We start from the raw sequence: 18,830 nt of genomic DNA, 5'->3' as shown, positions 1-18,830 counted from the left end.
TTGCACCTCGGCCTCAGCACTTGAGGTGCCCACTCGACCCTGCGAGCCTTCGCCCATAGTTCAAACAACCACTGAAATCACCACAGAAATAACAACAACAATTCAACAATTCTGCAATTCAATTATTCAACAGAGAAATCAACTTAATCATTCACAATCATCCCACTTCTGACACCATTTGTGGTGGGAACCCCCGGGCCAACCGAAGTCTGTTAGGATAAGTCTAACTCCTAGTGGGGTGAAGACAATCTTCCCAAACCAAGGCTCTTCCCTAGACGAGAGATCACTCAGAGCGATCTTCAAGGCTAAGGGTGAAGGTCCGTTTTGGTGGAAATCTACCGCCCGATTATGAATGAGTGTTGATTATTTATCTCCGTTAATTAATTGCACAATAATCCTGTAAACATAAACACTGAAAGCAGAATTGTCGGTAATCTCAAACAACAATGATCGTAATTTATTCAACAATAATAAAGTACAACAATTAGGATGTGATTCGGTGGGTTGTTTTATTAACAGGGTCCTTAGTTACTGGAGATAGCCCGCTGCTAGCCTATGCAACAATGCACACAGCATTAAGCTCTAGACAACAATGGCAGCAATGAGCAACTATGCACAGCTCTAGTAATAAATCGCTAAGTTAGCAATATCACAGCATCACAAGTGCACAACAGCCGCTTAGCAATGTATACAGTCCTATAGCAGGGTACCCGCTACGCCGTGCGTGTAAGCCAGAATTCAGCTACAAATAGCAGCGCAACCCCAGTACAGCTACACCGACTTTGTACACAAATCGCCTAAGCAATTACACACGCAGAGTACAAGTAATTTACCTACTTCTCTGCCCGCTGTTGCAGCTACACCCGGCACTCAACACCGAAGACAGCTGAGCCCCAAAACTATACACTCAACCAGCTATAGTTTCTCACCTAACAACGATCACCACAACTGCATCAATCAGTCCCAACAACTAAACCGCTAGAACCCAAACCTGGTCTGAAAGCAGAACTAAAACCACGCGCGCTCCCCAGGCACGCATTTATATACATGTACCAGACGCTACGTCATGTCTACAAACCTCGTGCATGCACTAACCCTATGGTGCGCTTAACCTATGGGAGTTATTGGCCAATCACGTACGCGTAGCAGCCCACGGAGCTCGTAAGCTCCGCCCGGTCACTGCACACAAGTGATTAAGCGTTAGTGTTATGGTATGACGTCACAACTAAACACTTTCTGATTATGAAAGTCCAATTCATAAGCTTTTGTTTAATACAAGAATCATTCAAATCACTTAAGTACTTTTCAATCTACGGAATTTTAAACACAACCACCGTTTTAAAGTTCTGTCCACGGATCACAAAAAAAGTGTGCACTCTTTCAGCAAAACGAAAACAACTCACACACATTCTTACGTGATTCGTTTTCGTTTTGCTGAAACAACACTTACCTTTTTGTGATCCGTGGACAGAACTTTAAAACGCTGGTTGTGTTTAAAATTCCATCACTTAAAAAATACATAGGTGATTTGAATGATTCTAGTACTAAAAGAAAGCTTATGAATTGGGTTTGCATATAAAACAATGGTCCCAACATTTGGGTTTCGGTTTTTATTAACTCACCCTATATACGTGCAAAATATGCTGCTATTTCACAACAACGAGTGAATATAGAATAGCGAAGAGGAAAAACTGCAAAATAGTATAAAATGTAACAGTTTGGCAATGTATCGACGCCTCTATCTTTCCATATGGGGACCAGGTCCACTGCAATGTGCGCTTCTTTGCCAATGCTATTCTGCTCTTGATGTCTGTTACTCTGTAGCAAACCAGTCGTGTAAAGTCAAGCCCTCTGTCCCGCTTCTCCACTTTATTTCATCTGAACGGTTCAAACTGTTTCTTTCTGCAATAATTGTGCAAACTATAGGTAATTGAACCATATGATGGTAAAAATAAGGCAACTTTCTTTGTAGTCCCCTGGCTGATGTATCAGTGTGGTTGTATAAACACGCTATAGCATTCATTCTTTTTTTTTTCTGATATAGGATTGTTAATGCGTGAATTTGGGCATGATAATTTGTTATAATAACATAGAAATCAAAATTTCTCTTTTAAATTGAGCTTAGACTATTTTATTAACAACCGTCATTTCATCAGCACGAATGTTGCTTTATTGTTAACTTAGAAGATAAAAATATATATTCTTTATGTGTGTCCTTATATTGCTATTCTATTTGACATCTTATTCATTTTATTCCTAATTGATAGCTATTAATTTGTTATGACGATTCATTTTTTTGTATGAAGTATTTCAAATGTTTTGTTATATTTGTACTTTATTGTAAATCACTCACAATTCAGCCTTTGGGATGCGACGAATCGATAATAAAACCCTTAAATTAAATTGAATTGAATTCTCGTTTCATCAACGACTTTCCTTCAACTTCCTGGATTCATGTGTCTTGATAATTGCCACTGCTGAACCACGATATTGCTTTAACTGTTTTAATCATTATAAGATGGAATTTTGCGTCGGGGTGATATAAATCAAATTAGGTTTTGCCCTTCACCGACATTTTTTAACACTGTATACTCAGTGTGTTACCTCCCGAGTGAAAGTTAGAAAAAAAGTTAGAAAAAAATCACTCGGGTGGGACTCGAACCCACGACCTCCTGCTTTCTAGTGCAGATGTCTTACCACTCGACCACCAAGCTAACGGGATCGGTTGGCCGGTTCGAATCTGATGTACATAGCAGCGGGCACCGCATAAACTATTATAAGATGGAATTTTGCGTCGGGGTGATAAAAATCAAATTAGGTTTTGCCCTTCACCGACATTTTTTAACACTGTATACTCAGTGTGTTACCTCCCGAGTGAAAGTTAGAAAAAAATCACTCGGGTGGGACTCGAACCCACGGCCTCCTGCTTTCTAGCGCAGATGTCTTACCACTCGACCACCAAGCTAACGGGATCGGTTGGCCGGTTCGATTCTGATGTACATAGCAGCGGGTACCGCATAAACTATTATAAGATGGAATTTTGCGTCGGGGTGATATAAATCAAATTAGGTTTTGCCCTTCACCGACATTTTTTAACACTGTATACTCAGTGTGTTACCTCCCGAGTGATGTTTTAATCATGTTTCTTCTTTCTACTTTCGTTATAGATTGACATTCTGGATCGCTATCTCTGCATACCCACGACCAGTGATAATAATACGCCACTATTCAAGTACGCCAAGGGCATAGCCCCCGTTCCATCCACGGCAATTCTAGAGCTGCCTGGTACTCTCATGTCATCCATAATAACCACAGTAGAAGTCAACCACACTATCGCTTTAATCGGGACATCGAGGGGGCATCTACTCAAGGTAAATTATCCCAAATCGATTCAAATGTGTGGCTGAAGTCGTCGTAGAGCCTAAATTGGAATGTGTAGCAAAAGTTTTATTTCAAACCATTTCGTTCACACCCCTTGCACTCGAGACTTTGGTAACTATCACGACGCATTGATTTTTTTTTTTAAATGAGAAACAATTAGCTAGTTTTGGTTTCTCTTAATAAATTGGCTTGCATGAACAAACACTCAAGGCAAGCAATGCATGCCGGGTTGACCATGTCCATGTCAAAACTTAACTCTCTATGTACAATGTCGGTGTTAACAGATTGTTTAAGTAATATATATGTGTCATAATTATGCATCTTGTCTTTAGGTTCATGTGGAAAGTAACACTACCAGCCGACTTTATGAACGCATTAGCGTTGACACCAGTCCTGTTCTGCCAGATGTCAAGGTTAATGAATCAACAGGTGTAATATTTCTCTTGACAGAACAAAAGGTAAGCGCATACCTAACCTGCCGAGGAGGAATGCTTTTAACTGAATAATAACTTTCTCTGCTTGATTTAGCGTCCCTCATGGGCTTCGCATTAGCAGAAAGTTGACAGATTTGTCAACAGAAAAGTCAAAAGCTAAGCTGACAAGCAAATGTGTTTTTTTAACAGCAACCAGATTTCCAGTCATTTATGAAAAGCCACAGAAACCATTCGGTGCTTTGAGTATTATTTATAACAACGAAAAGCATAGCAAATTTGGCCAAATGCACACAATAAACATTGTTCCTTTGCTTCGTAAACTAAAAACCAGATTCAAGATTTTAAGAAAAAAACTTTCCTGATGATGAAATTAATACTTTTTAAGATTGTAAAAAGAAGTTACAATATGTTTTACACTTTAGTTGGTGAAGCTTCGCGTTGAGAATTGTGGCCAATACACTACATGCGAAACGTGTATTGGGACTGATGCAGGGAATGATGGAGACCCATATTGTGGATGGTGCACTCTGGAACGAAGGTAAGTCACACGGGATGTCTCCAAAGTGTGTGAGTGGGTCGTTCGAGAAGTTGTAAGAACGGTAGTCTATTACACTCAGACGAGGTGCAACAATTAGGTTTCATGTATATAAGTTGTACACTCTGGAATGGAAGTAATTTATTTGGAGAGTTCCCACAGCTGGTCAGTCTAGTTGATTGTGTCAGTGAAAGAACTTCCTTTTTATTTACACTGTATATGATTAATAAAGTTCAAGGAGCCTATTCATTAATTACATGGTTGTCCGATGTTATGTGTACGTGAAAGAAACGATGTTTCTCAATGAAATCTTGAAAGTAAAGCATTGCATGTTTTTCCGTTTTGGTTTTTACTTTCCTTATCATAACATTGAATTATGTTTTAGATGTACGAGATATTACGACTGTCCATCACCAGATGTATCTACTCGATGGTTGGCCTACAATGCTGCTCAGTGCATTCATATTACCGATGTAGCGCCCTATGATAACCTACCAATAACAGTCACTGAGCAACAGGTGAGCTAGAGCCAGATGTATTGAGATTACATCTTACTCACATCTTCATAGGAACAAAATTGAAACATACTTTAAAAATAAACACTTTCTTCAAAGTGCAGATTTGTTATGGACATATCCAGATAGGCCTATAGGTATGCGGAAATATTTTTCGTCTATGCGACTCCTAAACATGTATACTTCAAGCGACGCCTATTGTTCAATCATATGAGGCTTAATTATTGTGCCTCCTTAATTGTGATGAGTAAATTTCGTATTGATTTTTCTGTATTCTTAATGAAATTTTGGCTTTGTACAGAGACCTGTTTATTTGATGTCAAATTTTTTTTTTATGTTTTGAAATTTGTGACTCTCTAAGAAAATTTGTCATACCTGTGTCTTTATACTGTATTTTCTTTGGCCCAGGACGATCACCTGACCGGGCGATAAATATGCATGGCACACTCCCGTTGTATATCACATTGTGATATCACATGCATGTAGACTAGTCCCCGCCCCACAGTCCAAACCATTATGCGCGGACCGCGTTTAAACCAGACTATACTTGTACTCACTGGTACCCCGCAGTACTTTCACGTTCTACAATATAATGTATAGCAGTGAGGGAGCAGTGCATTTGCAGACGATATTTACTTTAATTTGGCGGCCAGCGACGAGCGGCATTAAGATTATGTTTACGTTTTGACTGACTCTAGTAACGGTGCCTATAGGCCTTCAGAACTTCGGAAATGCAGAGCTGACACAGTTAGTTTTTTTCGTATACGATCCTCATCAGCCTCAACATGTCAGCTGAGCCCGGAGGCACAGATTCTCCGCCCCAAAAAGGTTTTTGAGCCGCTGCAAACAACAAATAAAAGATTTAGCTTTTGAACAAGACTCATCAAACACCAAACGTTGTACCGACTACGCAGTCCGCGTTGTACGAGAATTCTGCGAAGAAACGGGCAGGGACACTCGTTTCGAGACACTTCCTGTGAAAGAACTGGACAGAAGATTTTTTTTTATTAAACTTTTAAAACCTTTACCCCAAATTTCCCTGAACTTAAGCTTGTTTTAATGCCCCTACATCTATATATGTTGAAAGAAAATTTTTCAAAGATTCCTTCAGTTTGCCACCCTTAATTTCCCTTAAAAAAAGCAAAACACATCATCAAGACAGAGGTATGACAAAACAGTTGTTGACTGATGTGATGTGGGATATGAGGGACGCATAGCGCCCGAGGCGAAGCCGAGGGTGCTATGCGTCCCCGAGGGTGCTCAAAACGTCATATCCCACATCACATCAGTTAACAACTGTAAAATGTCACCATGTGTCGGAATGATTCAGAATGTTGTGCTTCATGTACTATACCTGTCACTCATTCTCAGGTATTTGGAGCTCACTAAATTTATTTTAACTTTGTTTACAGTATCCCTGACTAATGGAGATAACTATTGGAGTCATTGAATATTAATGAAATAAATATTAGTATTTAATATATATTTTTTACTTTCACTTTTAGATCACCCTGACTGTGCAGCAGTTACCTGATCTAGGGACAGGCCAGAGTTATGAATGTTATTTCGGGTCATTTGAATCTCCAGCTACGAAGAATGGTGAAGTACTAGAGTGTACGTCACCTCCTAGTGATGGGATACCTACCATTCCACAAGGAGGCAAGTGCAATAAGAGACACCCATATGAATTTATTCAGGGCAAAAATTTACAGAGCAAACATTCAAAAAGTCGACTTGTAATTTCCTTCTTGTCCAAACTAGAATGAAATGATGTTTGTGAACAAGCGTGTCGTTTTTCATTCAATCGCATTATTGGGCTAATCATTAGGATATCAACTTAGAGAATGTGTTCATAGGCAGTAAAATATGGTACACCGACTTGCTTCCTGTCAGCATGAAAATGATTTCTGCATTTGGTACCCACAATAAATATATATTTTAATTGTCTGTTTCAACTAATTAATGCAGAGATTTGTTCTCATTTATTGCTTAGATGATGCAGTAAGAGTAGTTTCGAGTGTTGAGTCATCTGAAACTTCAGTTCAATTCATAGACACCGACTTCTACTTCTACGAGTGTTCAACTCACACTTCGTGAGTATTCGAGCTCATATATCCTATTAATTAGTTGTATTTGAAATTCAATGTCTTTTCCTTTAGGTTGTTCAAATGCATGTTTTTTCCCCTAGAACGTCTGCCTGATGATATTTGTTTTATCTTAGAATATACGCAATTCCCTTTGGTTGTTTACGCAGATGTGTATCCTGCGTTGGTAGTCGCTGGGCCTGCGATTGGTGCGTGTTTGAGAACAGATGTACTCATGATAGCTCCACATGCACACGTGCTAATGAAATCATCATTACTGGAAATAACGTGAGAACAAGAATATACGAGCCAAACCAAGACATATTTTGAATTGTTTAAAAAGTATTATTGTACTGAAATATCTTGATTGTATAGAGTCCTATAGTTAGGTTGACTTTTCAGTAAAATACTTATTTTGCGCATTACTTAATGAAAATGGCACCGATTATTGTAATGGATATGGCCTCCCATTAAGCACCCATTGAAGTACTTTGGAAATTAGCCCATTTCTATCGGATGTCAGTTGATCATAAGTTTCAAATGTGCATTTTGGGGAGGCAATGACATATACTTTGTTGTTTGTTGGCGTTTATCCACAGAATCCAACTGCCTCTGCAGTCAAAGGACCTGCGATTTGCCCTCAGCTGCTGAACCAGACTGCTGAAGTTCTGCTTCCTAATACCATTATGAGGAACATCACTGTCATTACTACAAACCTGCCAGACGAAGCTGGGGTTTGTTTATTAATGTCTGGAAAAAAACCCACAACAAACACAATGACAATCTGTAATCTGATAACCCCCGTCTATCAGAAAGTCCATTGTCAATGCCTGAGAGTGACATTTTTCATACCAACCTTGCAACCTTGCTTAATTTATCCCCGAGAAGAAAATACAATTCCTCTTGGATTACTGTCCGATATAGTTTGCTAAATGCTATTGTTCTAGATATCTGACCTTCTTTATGACATTAAATTAAATGAATTAAATGCAAAGCGAATTGCAAAGTTATCATTAGCTGTATAATAACTATACTTTTAGGACCGCCTATGTAAACTTGAGGCCAGTGTAGTCGGTGCAGTTTCAAATGCTTTATGCACGCTATATAATATCATAAGCATTAACATTGCGTGTGCTTAGATAGAGGTTAATATTTGAATGATAAGCTGTTCTTGAATTACCATTTGATGGCATGCAATATAAACATTGCATCGCATTGTCAAGTGTTGAACTTTCAAATAAAGCTGTTTACTTCAAAAGACCTTTTACCGAGTCCATGAAAGGAAATACTGCAAAGTAAATCTTAGTTTGTAATTCTCTTTCCTGACTCACTTAACCTTGCAAAAAATACATTGGTCGTTACACCCTTTGTTTTCCATGTGCAGATTTCTAGCTATCAGTGCAGCTTAGATGTTGAGGGATCGCCACAGGTTGTTAATGCAGAACGCAATGGAATTAGGATCACATGCCAAGCTAAGGCTGTAAGTTAAAATCCAACTTTTTTTTGCCTTGGATTGCTAAAGTTTTTTTTTAATAAGAATGAAAGGCCTCACTTATTTTGTATATTGGCCGGACACAATGTTGTTGTTTTTAGCTTCAGGTATTAAAAGGTAACGTTGTTTGCATGCTTGCCTTTAACAGTACACATACCTCTCCAATGATGAACCAGAGCTGGAAGTGAGACTGTCTGTTTTATGGTCTGACACAAACGGTTTTGCGCACATCCTAGATGACATACATGGATTTGACGGTAAGGAATAAGGACTGATTAAGGAGTCAGTCAGTCTAAAATGGTTAGGTATGAAGACTTTATCCCCAAAACGTGATAAACGTCCTTTTGTTACCTTTTAGAATCACACCCACTCCTGGCTGCCCGAATTCAGTATCGAATTTAAGAATACAATCACACGAAAATGATGTTTGTTTAATATTCTTTAAAGTTCAGAACCGTGCAAACTTTTTACTTTTTTTTTTTTTTAAATGTGTATATCGCGTTTTAAAAATATACTCTTCATATGCTTTTCATCGTTTGTTATAACACTTTTCGGTTGGAGGTTGTTCTTTAAAATATTGAGCTGAAAGACATGAGATTATCTTGTATTCTGCTCATATCAAATAGTAACATTGTACAAGTGTGAAGTCCAGAAGCCAGACTGCAGCCGTTGTGTTACAGCCCGCCCAGCGCTCAAATGTGTTTGGTGTGGTGCCATGCCGAGCGAGTCTGGTGTTTGCAAACTGAATGAAATTTGCAGTGAAAATAGGGTGACTTTGGATAACAGATTGAACTGCCCTGATCCAGTTCTGAGTGAGGTACGTTATACAACTCTCCAGTTGAATATTATTCGCTTAAATATTCCAGGTGAGGCTACTTGTCAACATGTTTGTAATTATACATAGTTATCACAAAGTATCAAAGATTAATGCCTCCAAATGAGGAACACCTTGTATCCATTTGACCTGCCTGCCTTTGTGACAGAAAGACAAAGAGGAAAATTTTGTTATGTGCACGATGGAAAAATTGTTATGATTGCATAAGCAAAGGTGTTGGACCTATCATAATTATAAAGTATGCTTATATGGATGACTGCATATGAGCCACCAAGCTGAACAATTTGTCTCTCAAGAGCATCTACTAAAAATGTGTTGTATTGAAATACATTGTTTCATGATACATGTACTTGCGTTTGTGCGTTATGGTATTATTGTTTCCAAATCACGTATTAGGTATTTCCCTTGACTGGGCCCATTGAAGGCAACACAGTCATAGATGTGATGGGAACTGATATCGGTCGGAGATCGAGTGATGTTGTGAGGGTGATGGTTGGCGATCAACCATGTGATCTGGCTGGATTAAGCTCAGACTACCAACTCGGATCAAGGTAGGGTCAAATCATACTGCATGTAAGGACATTACCTTTTTATCCAAGCATTGACTAATGGCCATCTATTCAGTTTTTCGTCTTTTTGTTAACATATTAAAAAAAAAACTTTCTAACGGAAGTATTTTGTTCTCTGTCAGTTATAATACTTTTTTCCATCGTTTACAGGCGAAGCGGTACGCTGTGCATAAAAATTGTTTGGATTTCTAATCATTTTCCCTTTAGAATTCTCAATTCACAGTCATGTGTGCCGTGCTGTGGAACATTGTTAAATCTAAAAGGAGACATTTTGTGCTTAACAAATATGTTATTTACTTAATAGGCCATGTATTAGTTCCAGAGTGGATGAGGTTGAGGAGGTTTGCTCAACCTCCTTTTCTTAATGTCACATATTACATTACGTTTCAGTGTCAGCTGCAGAACGAGAGCAGAAAGTGAAGGAGCCGAGTTGGTTACTTTGACAGTCACGGGTGCAGATGGTACAATGCAACGGAGCTCAGGAACAGTCAACTTTAACTTCAAAGTAAGTCACGTCCTGCACGCACTCGTTTACACTGACTCAGCCACTGTATGAGGAACCTGCTTGGAAAATGAACAAGCGTCCAAGAATTTTTTTACACTGAAATAGTAATCACGGAATGTATGATCACGAAAGAGGTCTGTTCACGAATGTTCTTTTTTTTAGCAGTGCGGCACCGCATTATGTCAGCTGGAGCAATGATAAGATATACTTTAGCTGAATTAGTTGATAATTTTACACCAAAAATTTTATGTTTGAGTTGAGGATATTTGGAAAAATCCCAGGCATTTGAGTGAATTTCCTCAAACGGATCTCAGATTTACGTTTGAAACGTCAAAATACTTAAAATCAATAATACTTGAGTATTCTATGCACGATTATCTAGCAAATACTTACTTCAACAATAATATAATATAAAAACAATATACTTGTTGTGCAAATTGTGTGAGAGACAAACACAGTTCTAGAAATGTTTTCATCAGATGTATTTTGTTAACAGGACCCAGCTATTACACATGTCCAACCCCGCCTTGGCCCAGAAGACGGTGGGACGGTAGTAAGTGTGAATGGTACAGCCCTCAACACAGGACGCGATATTGAAGCGTTCATCGGCGACAATCCTTGCAACATAAAAGGGTATTTTGTCTCTCTCCTGATACACGTGATTATTCAAATTGTTGCCCATACGGCAAAAATCGGAGCATTGTCCTATTTTCCCCTCTGGAATGACATTTATTGAAGCATTCATTGGAAACAAATAACAGTGTTTTGTACGATCATTATTAATTCAGGAAAAAGAGGGATCTCCCCAACGTTGGTACAATTTCTAGTTTCAACAAAATCATTTAGACTTCTATCAAGCTTCAGTTGTTAAATTTTCCTTTCCCACCTGTGTGGAACGGCTTTTGTTAGTTATATATTTTATTATAAAACTCTACTTTATCCTGTTCTGTAGAATTGCTCTAAATTCGTCCAATTTCTAATTACCTTGCACAATAATTGCTATACATCCATTCAGTATTAAGGAGCATCATACACAGAGAGGAATTCACGTTTACGTCTCTGCAGAAAACTTTACATGGCCTCTGTCTCAAGTGATTTGTTTCTTTCCCAAATTGTAAAGCAAACCGGTTGAATCCATGCTAGAATGCACAACCACTGCTGACCAAGTTGGATATCAAGGTATAGTGAAAGTCTCCTTCGATGGGGCCATGAGAACCTCATCAGATATGTACACGTACACTGAGAATCCCACCATTACTGAGGTGTCTCCTCTGAAAAGCATCGTTTCGTGAGTCTCTAGATTTTTTGTCTGCATCTTTTTTACCATGATGGGCATTTTTGTATAGCTTTTTGGTATAGCTTTTTTGGTATATACTTCAATTTGTATCGACCACATTATTTCTACCTAATTGGTATTACAGTCTGTATTGTCCAATGAAAATGTCTGTGTTTTAAATATTTTTAAACACAAACAACAAAATGAGGGTAAAAAGGGACTTTTGGTCCTGGTATTAGTGAAAATAATGTTATGTTTCTATTGTGAGATACGTTGTCAAGTAGCAAGTTTGCAGCCAAGTTTAAGCATGGCTGTTTAAGAAGCAAACTAACACAACTCTTTTTATTTCTGAAGACTACTGTTAACTGAGTGAACAGTGAAATGTTATGGCTGATTAATAACTTCAAAATGTCATTTGCTGAAAATGTCTGAAAGTGAACATGAGCGTGCAATTCTACATTGTTTAAATTGATGTTACACCAGCCAATATCTTTCAGTGTATAAAATGTATTTTTAGTATTTGCCATCGTGTTTCTAATTGTCAGGGGTGGTCGAATTGTGACGGTTACTGGCACTTTTCTACACACAAGTAGAAACCGTCAAATCGTTGTCATCAATGCAAATGAGGTGAGAAATGTTTTTCATTTAATTTATTATTTCACACGAATAAAAAAAATACATATAAAAATATAAGGATGTACATGTGTAAACAAGTAACTACAATTATGGTAATGAGATGGACAATTAAGTGAGTAGAAAAATAGGTGCATCCCTGCAAGATCACTAATTTGGTATCTGTATAAAGGATTTTATATCTTTCCAATCCCTGCTCAACTTCCCCTTAACCAACAATCTCTATATATCTATTTGCTCCACTCTTCCAACATACATATAATATGGAAACTATTTAAAACTTCTATTTTTCTCTAACCACTAACGAAACTGGCAACTACGTGAAGTGTGACAGCCATTGCATCATTAAAAACGTGTCTGTTTTAAAATAGAAACAAAGAAGGGTGCCTTGTCAACCGGAGCTAATGCTGACCAGAATTGTCAACTTAAGAATGTGGGACTTTATTTTGCAGGAATGTCAAGGTGAATCTGTAACAGAGATGCGGTGCCCGTCTCCTAACATAACAGACCTCAACATAAGCAATGACAACCTGACCTTTGGCTTCATCATGGATGGGGTCACTCAACTGTTGACATGGTCTCAGGATAACGATGCCAGCTTGGAGTACTTTGAGGATCCAATGTATAACAAATTTGAAGGTGGTATGAAGGACAAAGAAGGAGAAACCTTGACAATCACGGTTGGTATACGCGTGTCTTATTCTATGCGCCTATCCTTTCATTGTTTTTTCTATCTGTATAAAGATATGGGGCCTGTCGGTAAACGTGCACGAAGCACACTTATACAGTGCTTTGTAAAGTGAAACACCTCTCATAAGTGACTCAAGATAAATTTAAGTTGATATCTCTTCCTCCTGAATCAAGTGGATCTTCCCAACATACAGTAGGCCTATCTTGGTAATTCTTGCTAAGTTACAAAACTTCATATCAAACTCATATCAGTCATTGCAAAAGCAAATGTAAATGTGATGTGAAATAAAAGTTAAGGTTTTTTTTTTACCTCAGTCCTCACACGGTGTGTAAGAGTACATGTACATGAAAAACGACAGTAGTTCTTACGTGTGATACAGCCATATGACCTTCGTATTTAGAAATAAATAAAAGTGTTGAGCATTAATTGTCACAACCGAAAAGACTAAACTCTTCCGAAATATACCAATGCAGATACCAATAAATTCCCTTTAAAACAATTGAACTGAAATTACCTGTGGATGCTTTGACAGGGCGAGCGGATTGACAGCGCCATCACAGAGGGAGAAATCATCGTGAAGATCGGCGTAGAGAGCTGTCCCGTTAGCCTGATCGCTGATTCAGCACTCGTATGTGAATTGCCCGAGGAGGCACCAGCAGCCGGTGACTACATGGGAGAAGATACCGGGAAAGGTCTGCCTGTGGTATGGGTAAGTAAGGGGCGGATCCATTTTTGAATTGGGGGGGGGGGTAGCTGTCAATTGTTCTTTTCTTTCGAGATTTTTCCTTCTTGTGCGGCCCCAAGGGGGAGGTTTATCCCCTTACCCTCCCCGTATAGATCTGCCACTGTACGCCCTTACAGACTTGCGGGTAATTTTTTATTGTGCTAATTTGATATTATCCTTAAAAACATCTCAAAGAAATGAAGTTTTTCTGAAGCTTTTCAACAAAATTTTAAGTACAATTGTTCAATTGTTTTGACATTATAAATAGTAAACCAATTAGAAAATTGGAATCAGTATTTCTCCGGTCAAAGAATTTCATAATATTCGGTCATTACACTCCCGAAATCTGAAGAGAAGACCCCTCTGGCTGTAAAATGACCAAGAAAACCGGCTCATCTAGGATTGGATATTATTAAGCTAGGTTTAAACATTGTTCCCCAGATGGATTGAACATCTGTATTACTCAATCCGAAAGGTTAAAAAACACCCAACAATCGGCCAGTTCTCCCAAAAACGTAATTACACTACTTTGTCATTGTTGATTGTTCCTTCAAAAGTGAATAATATACCGTCGACATTAACAAATTGGGTAAGTCTAATATGTTTAATCGTTTATTTAAGTCTATGTTGAATCGTTTATTATTTCATTTGTGTTATTCCATAGGTTCGCCACAATAACTTAAAATTTAGGTTGGGCTATTTGGTCTATCCCAGTACGGTGCCACTTGTCGCTATACTTGTACCGAGTTTGGTCATTCCACTCTCCATGGCGATACTGCTCGCTGCTACCTTCGTGTATTGCAAACAATTGCAAAGGAAGCGTACCCACGACAGAAGACTATTGGGCAGGATAGTGGCGATTCATCTCGGTAAGTGCTGGTGGCAAGAGATGACTTCAGTTTACTCGAATATTTCATTCCTGAGTACTAGAAACAGGTGCACAAAACTGCGGTGAAGAGAGAGCATCTTCTCAGTCTATATGAGTATGCTCTTGTAAGTTAAAATCACTTGATCGCAAGACGGCGAAATGGTAAACAACACGAAACCCTTTCAAATTTCAAAGCCAATCATCCTTCATCACTTGTCTCTACCGGCTACTTGTCAATTCCTAATTTTCAAACATAATTATGATAGTTTAGAAAAAAATAAACAGTACGTAGCTGCACATCTCCGTATTAAATTATGTTCTACTTCTAAAAAAAACTCTCAAGATGGCTGCTAACGGGCAGCCGGTTTTGATGGTAAAATACATGGCAAAAGAATTCAAATGGCGTGCTCCTCATTTAACTGTAAATTGTCAAGTTGTAGACAGGATGAAATAAATTCTCTACAAAAACAAAAATAAATATAGAACTCTTTTTGTCAAGATTGTGTTTACCATTGTAGACAACTTGTGAATCTTGTGTAGCATGCAAAGGTTGTTTTTTCTGTTGATTTGTAAGCCTGAACGTGCTCGTAAACTAACGTGCTCGTAAACTTACCACTATATTACGTTATTTACTGTTCATGCGACATTGTATCTCTTTTCTTCAGAAATTGATTCCCACGTCAAGAGACGCAGGTGGTATAGATCCCAGAAACAGTCGGAATCTGCTCAGCCAAAACAAAAGCGCATTGTCCTGAACAACAAGGTCAGCTTCGTTCCCGACGACATTCATATCGACTTCAGCCAACTGGAATTGGGGGAAACTCTCGGACAAGGTAGTGACTTTGTACGACGAAACTATGAACATTTCATGAGTTCAAAGTGTAAGCTGTTATTTTACCTGAGAAGGAGAGGCCTACATAAAGGGGCTGTGTGTGCAAACCGTTATTGGCGTGATTGAAACACATTTTCACGTTTCGACGTTTAGGAAATTATTTGGACTCGGCCAGTCGCTGGGTCTATTAGTATATCGGTAGGTCGGTTGGTCTGCCAGCTGGCTAGTCTTCGTATCAGCAAAAGATAATCAGCAAAGATGAGTATAAAACACTTGAATAAATTTTACAGGTGCATTTGGGCGTGTACTGAAAGCTGTTCTACACGATACGTCAGGGGAAGATCAAATTGTGGCCGTAAAGACAGTGCAAGGTTGGTGATGAGAATGTCGGCCATTTGTGAGAGATGTTTTCTATCACAGTATCATGGATTCAAAACAAAGCATTGAAAAGTTGTTCCTCGGTTAAAAAAGGGCCCATTTCAGAATGGTATGCATTTTGGTCTTGATTATACTTGTTACTGATTAGAGTTACAGAAGAGGTGTTGGCTACCGAGAAAAAACATTAATCAATGTGCGTCTTCACTGAAAGAGCCGAAAGAGTCTTTTCATTTAGAATTGCGAATTGTTGGTTGTAAAAAGTGTCTCTGGGTTATTGCTTTTCTCTGGTGATGAAAATAAGATGAAATACAAGTTCCTGTTTTTGTGTTGTAGCTTGGCCAAATGTAAGTTGGGCGTGCCAGTTATCACATATAAATGCCTTACTTTTGCATGTATAGACACCTCGGACCCGAAAAATGTGGTGAAGTTCCTGGAGGAAGGCCTGATCATGAAAACCTTCGACCATGTCAACGCACTGGGGCTTCTGGGGTTGACCTTTGACGCGGTCAAAAACCCCTTGGTGGTGATACCCTTCATGGCAAACGGTGACCTCAAGACATATCTGGTCAAGAAGAAACAGGTATGTAGTCAAGAGCGATCAATGTCGATAATAAATAGAGGAAGGTTTGATAAAAAATTGGTGATGAGTGGCATGCGTTTGGAACTCACTTAATGGTGATTTTGGTAGATGTTGTTACGTTTAATAATTAATAGTTCACTCGCGAGATTTGTTAAACAAAATGCTGCCCCATTTCGTAAACAGTATGTCATGTGTTTTGTTATGAGTGTGGTATTTATTTATTCATTAGAGGTTTTTACTTTCAATTTAGACCTTGGCGACATCTCTGCTGATGAGGTTTGCCTCACATGCCGCACTCGGTATGAGTTACTTGGCTCAGCACAAGTTTGTCCACAGAGATCTTGCGGCCAGAAATTGCATGTAAGTGTATCCTCTCTTCTATATCATCCGGGGCTTTTACACATGTCTTTATATGTGTGTTTGAGTAAAAGCAAAATGAATGTTACGAGAAATCGGTCAGCTGTTTCATCGAAAATAATTTTAATGCACCAGAGATACCAAGGGACATGCATTCATTGAATTAACTCCAGAGTTCGAATTAATGGCATTGCAATTCTTAAATGATGTGACCCCAAAGTAAGATCAACTTTTAACAACCTCTTTAGGGTGAACAGTGATCTTCTGGTGAAGATAGCGGATTTTGGTCTATCCCGTGACATGCACGAATCGGATTACTACACAAGCGGTGATGCCCAGGCTAAGCTGCCTATCAAATGGATGGCTCCCGAGTCCATGGAACGTCGAGTGTACAACGCCAGGACTGACGTGGTACGCAATTAAATCCATCTTTGATTTAATGTTAGATGATGTTTAGATAAAGATCTTAACGGAAAAGAAAGCAAAACACATCTCTTTGCGTTCTGTGGAACTATCCTTCGAAGAGAAACTACATGAACTTCGATGTCCGGTCATGAAATGTCAGTTTATTGATAATTTACATCGGGTATGTTTTCAAGGCGCCTGACCCTCATTAGCTGGAGTATTTCGTCTTAAGACGCCCACCTCGAACTGATTTCTAAGTTAACTTAGTAATGAACGTTTTTATTTCAATTTGACACAAGATCTCATTAAACAGTTCAATAAAGACTCAAATACAATGTAGTTTGGTCAATCTTCGTTAATCTTGGCTACTCTTTCCAGCTTGCTCATGTCAACTGTTCGGTAGCTCAATTGAACAGTTATCATTCGAATGGTCTCTAACATTGACAAATATTTGTCTTCTTTGGTTTTCTACAGTGGTCATATGGTGTGCTCCTGTGGGAGATTTTCAGTACGGGTGCCAAACCGTATCCAGGAATACCCAACCAAGATGTGTATGATTTCTTGAAGAGAGGTCAACGCATGGATGCTCCCCAGAACTGCCCGCCAGAAATGTATGGTCAAACAGCGGTCACCATTACCTTTAAATAATAACACATCTAATGCCGTTTTAACTTCTGTAAAAGTATGCATGATTCTTTTATATTTTGCTCAAATTTTTCTGAAGGTGAAGGGATCTTAATGCATCTATTTTACTCTCAAAGGTTTTACATAATTGAAAGTAGGTATAACACTCTCTAGTTGTGAGAAACAGTGAAGATTGTTTTATTTGGGGTTTCAAATAAAAAAAGGGAAACTCAATTCTCGTGAACAGTTTTTCTCAAAAATGTAGGGTTAATGTGCTCGAGTAATCAGTAATAATGGAAAGTGTATTGTCGGGGGTTTCAAGTAAAAGTGCAAACACAATGTGATATACGATCAAGCATGCAGCATCTAATGATTCTTGTTACATTTGCTGACTGATACAGCTACGGCATAATGGTACGTTGCTGGCAGGACAACCCCAAATCGCGTTGCACCTTCGTCCAAGTTGCCAACGAGCTGGAAGAACTGTTGGAGGGAGACCGTGACTACGTAGCAGCTCCTAGTGCGGGTGTGGTTGGTAAGCGACCCATCGAACATCGCGAAGAACCTGGTGCCACAGACGACAGCTATCTGGTCCCGATGCAGCAGGAGACCGCCTTTGGTGCTGACGGCCCGTGTAGTGACGGAGAAACCAGCGGGAGCCATGCGACCGCCGCCCATGATCCCTTGGATTATGTCAATAAAATTGTCATTAGATAAGTACTGTGCAAATTAATTGCAAATGATAACTTGCTGATTTGGAAATTTCTGCACAGATTCCTGCAAGCTGCACAAAGCATTGATATAAAAAAGGGGTGAAGTTATCAGGAAATTAACGACTGTCGGTATCGCCAGAAAACTAGAGGGAACAAACAATACTAGCAATGTTATTGTATTTAACGTATTGTACACAGATTTTTCCAGCATTACATGATTGACATTATATATTTGGAATACCTGTAAAGGAGTAATATTCTTAGTGGAAAGATGGCACGTGCATATTTGCATTCTTCTGCAAAATAAATATGAAATGTAGCTCATTTTATTGAAACGATATCTTGTTTACCTTAAAAATTTACATTTTGTTTGGTGAAAGGACAGTCTTATGTCGAAGG

At 38.8% G+C, this 18,830-nt stretch overlaps 1 protein-coding gene across 1 annotated transcript; it reads left to right on the top strand.

Moving 5' to 3' along the window:
• Nucleotides 1-3,293: 3,293 nt before the first annotated feature.
• Nucleotides 3,294-18,435, top strand: LOC119738650 (plexin-B-like). Its single transcript, XM_038213562.1, has 26 exons — nt 3,294-3,371; nt 3,714-3,839; nt 4,238-4,353; nt 4,736-4,868; nt 6,371-6,524; nt 6,859-6,958; nt 7,120-7,237; nt 7,549-7,683; nt 8,334-8,429; nt 8,590-8,698; nt 9,068-9,258; nt 9,673-9,827; nt 10,236-10,350; nt 10,847-10,983; nt 11,471-11,638; nt 12,172-12,253; nt 12,712-12,939; nt 13,483-13,659; nt 14,339-14,543; nt 15,208-15,375; nt 15,665-15,745; nt 16,151-16,332; nt 16,583-16,692; nt 16,938-17,100; nt 17,569-17,705; nt 18,120-18,435. The coding sequence occupies exons 1-26, from the start codon at nt 3,294-3,296 to the stop codon at nt 18,433-18,435; spliced, it is 3,780 nt and encodes a 1,259-aa protein (XP_038069490.1).
• The last annotated feature ends 395 nt before the right edge of the window (nt 18,436-18,830 follow it).

Source organism: Patiria miniata, unplaced genomic scaffold (assembly GCF_015706575.1).
Source record: "Patiria miniata isolate m_02_andy unplaced genomic scaffold, ASM1570657v1 HiC_scaffold_3, whole genome shotgun sequence".
Taxonomy (NCBI): Eukaryota; Metazoa; Echinodermata; class Asteroidea; order Valvatida; family Asterinidae; genus Patiria; species Patiria miniata.
The sequence above is the reverse complement of the archived record's forward strand: the minus strand, read 5'-3'. Positions and strand labels throughout refer to the sequence as shown.

Coding starts and splice junctions, on each gene's coding strand:
- LOC119738650 (XM_038213562.1), top strand. CDS start 3,294: ATGTCATCCATAATAACCACAGTAGAAGTCAACCACACTATCGCTTTA. Junction 7,684..8,333: donor ACCTGCCAGACGAAGCTGGG/GTTTGTTTATTA, acceptor TTCCATGTGCAG/ATTTCTAGCTATCAGTGCAG. Junction 15,376..15,664: donor GGGGGAAACTCTCGGACAAG/GTAGTGACTTTG, acceptor TAAATTTTACAG/GTGCATTTGGGCGTGTACTG.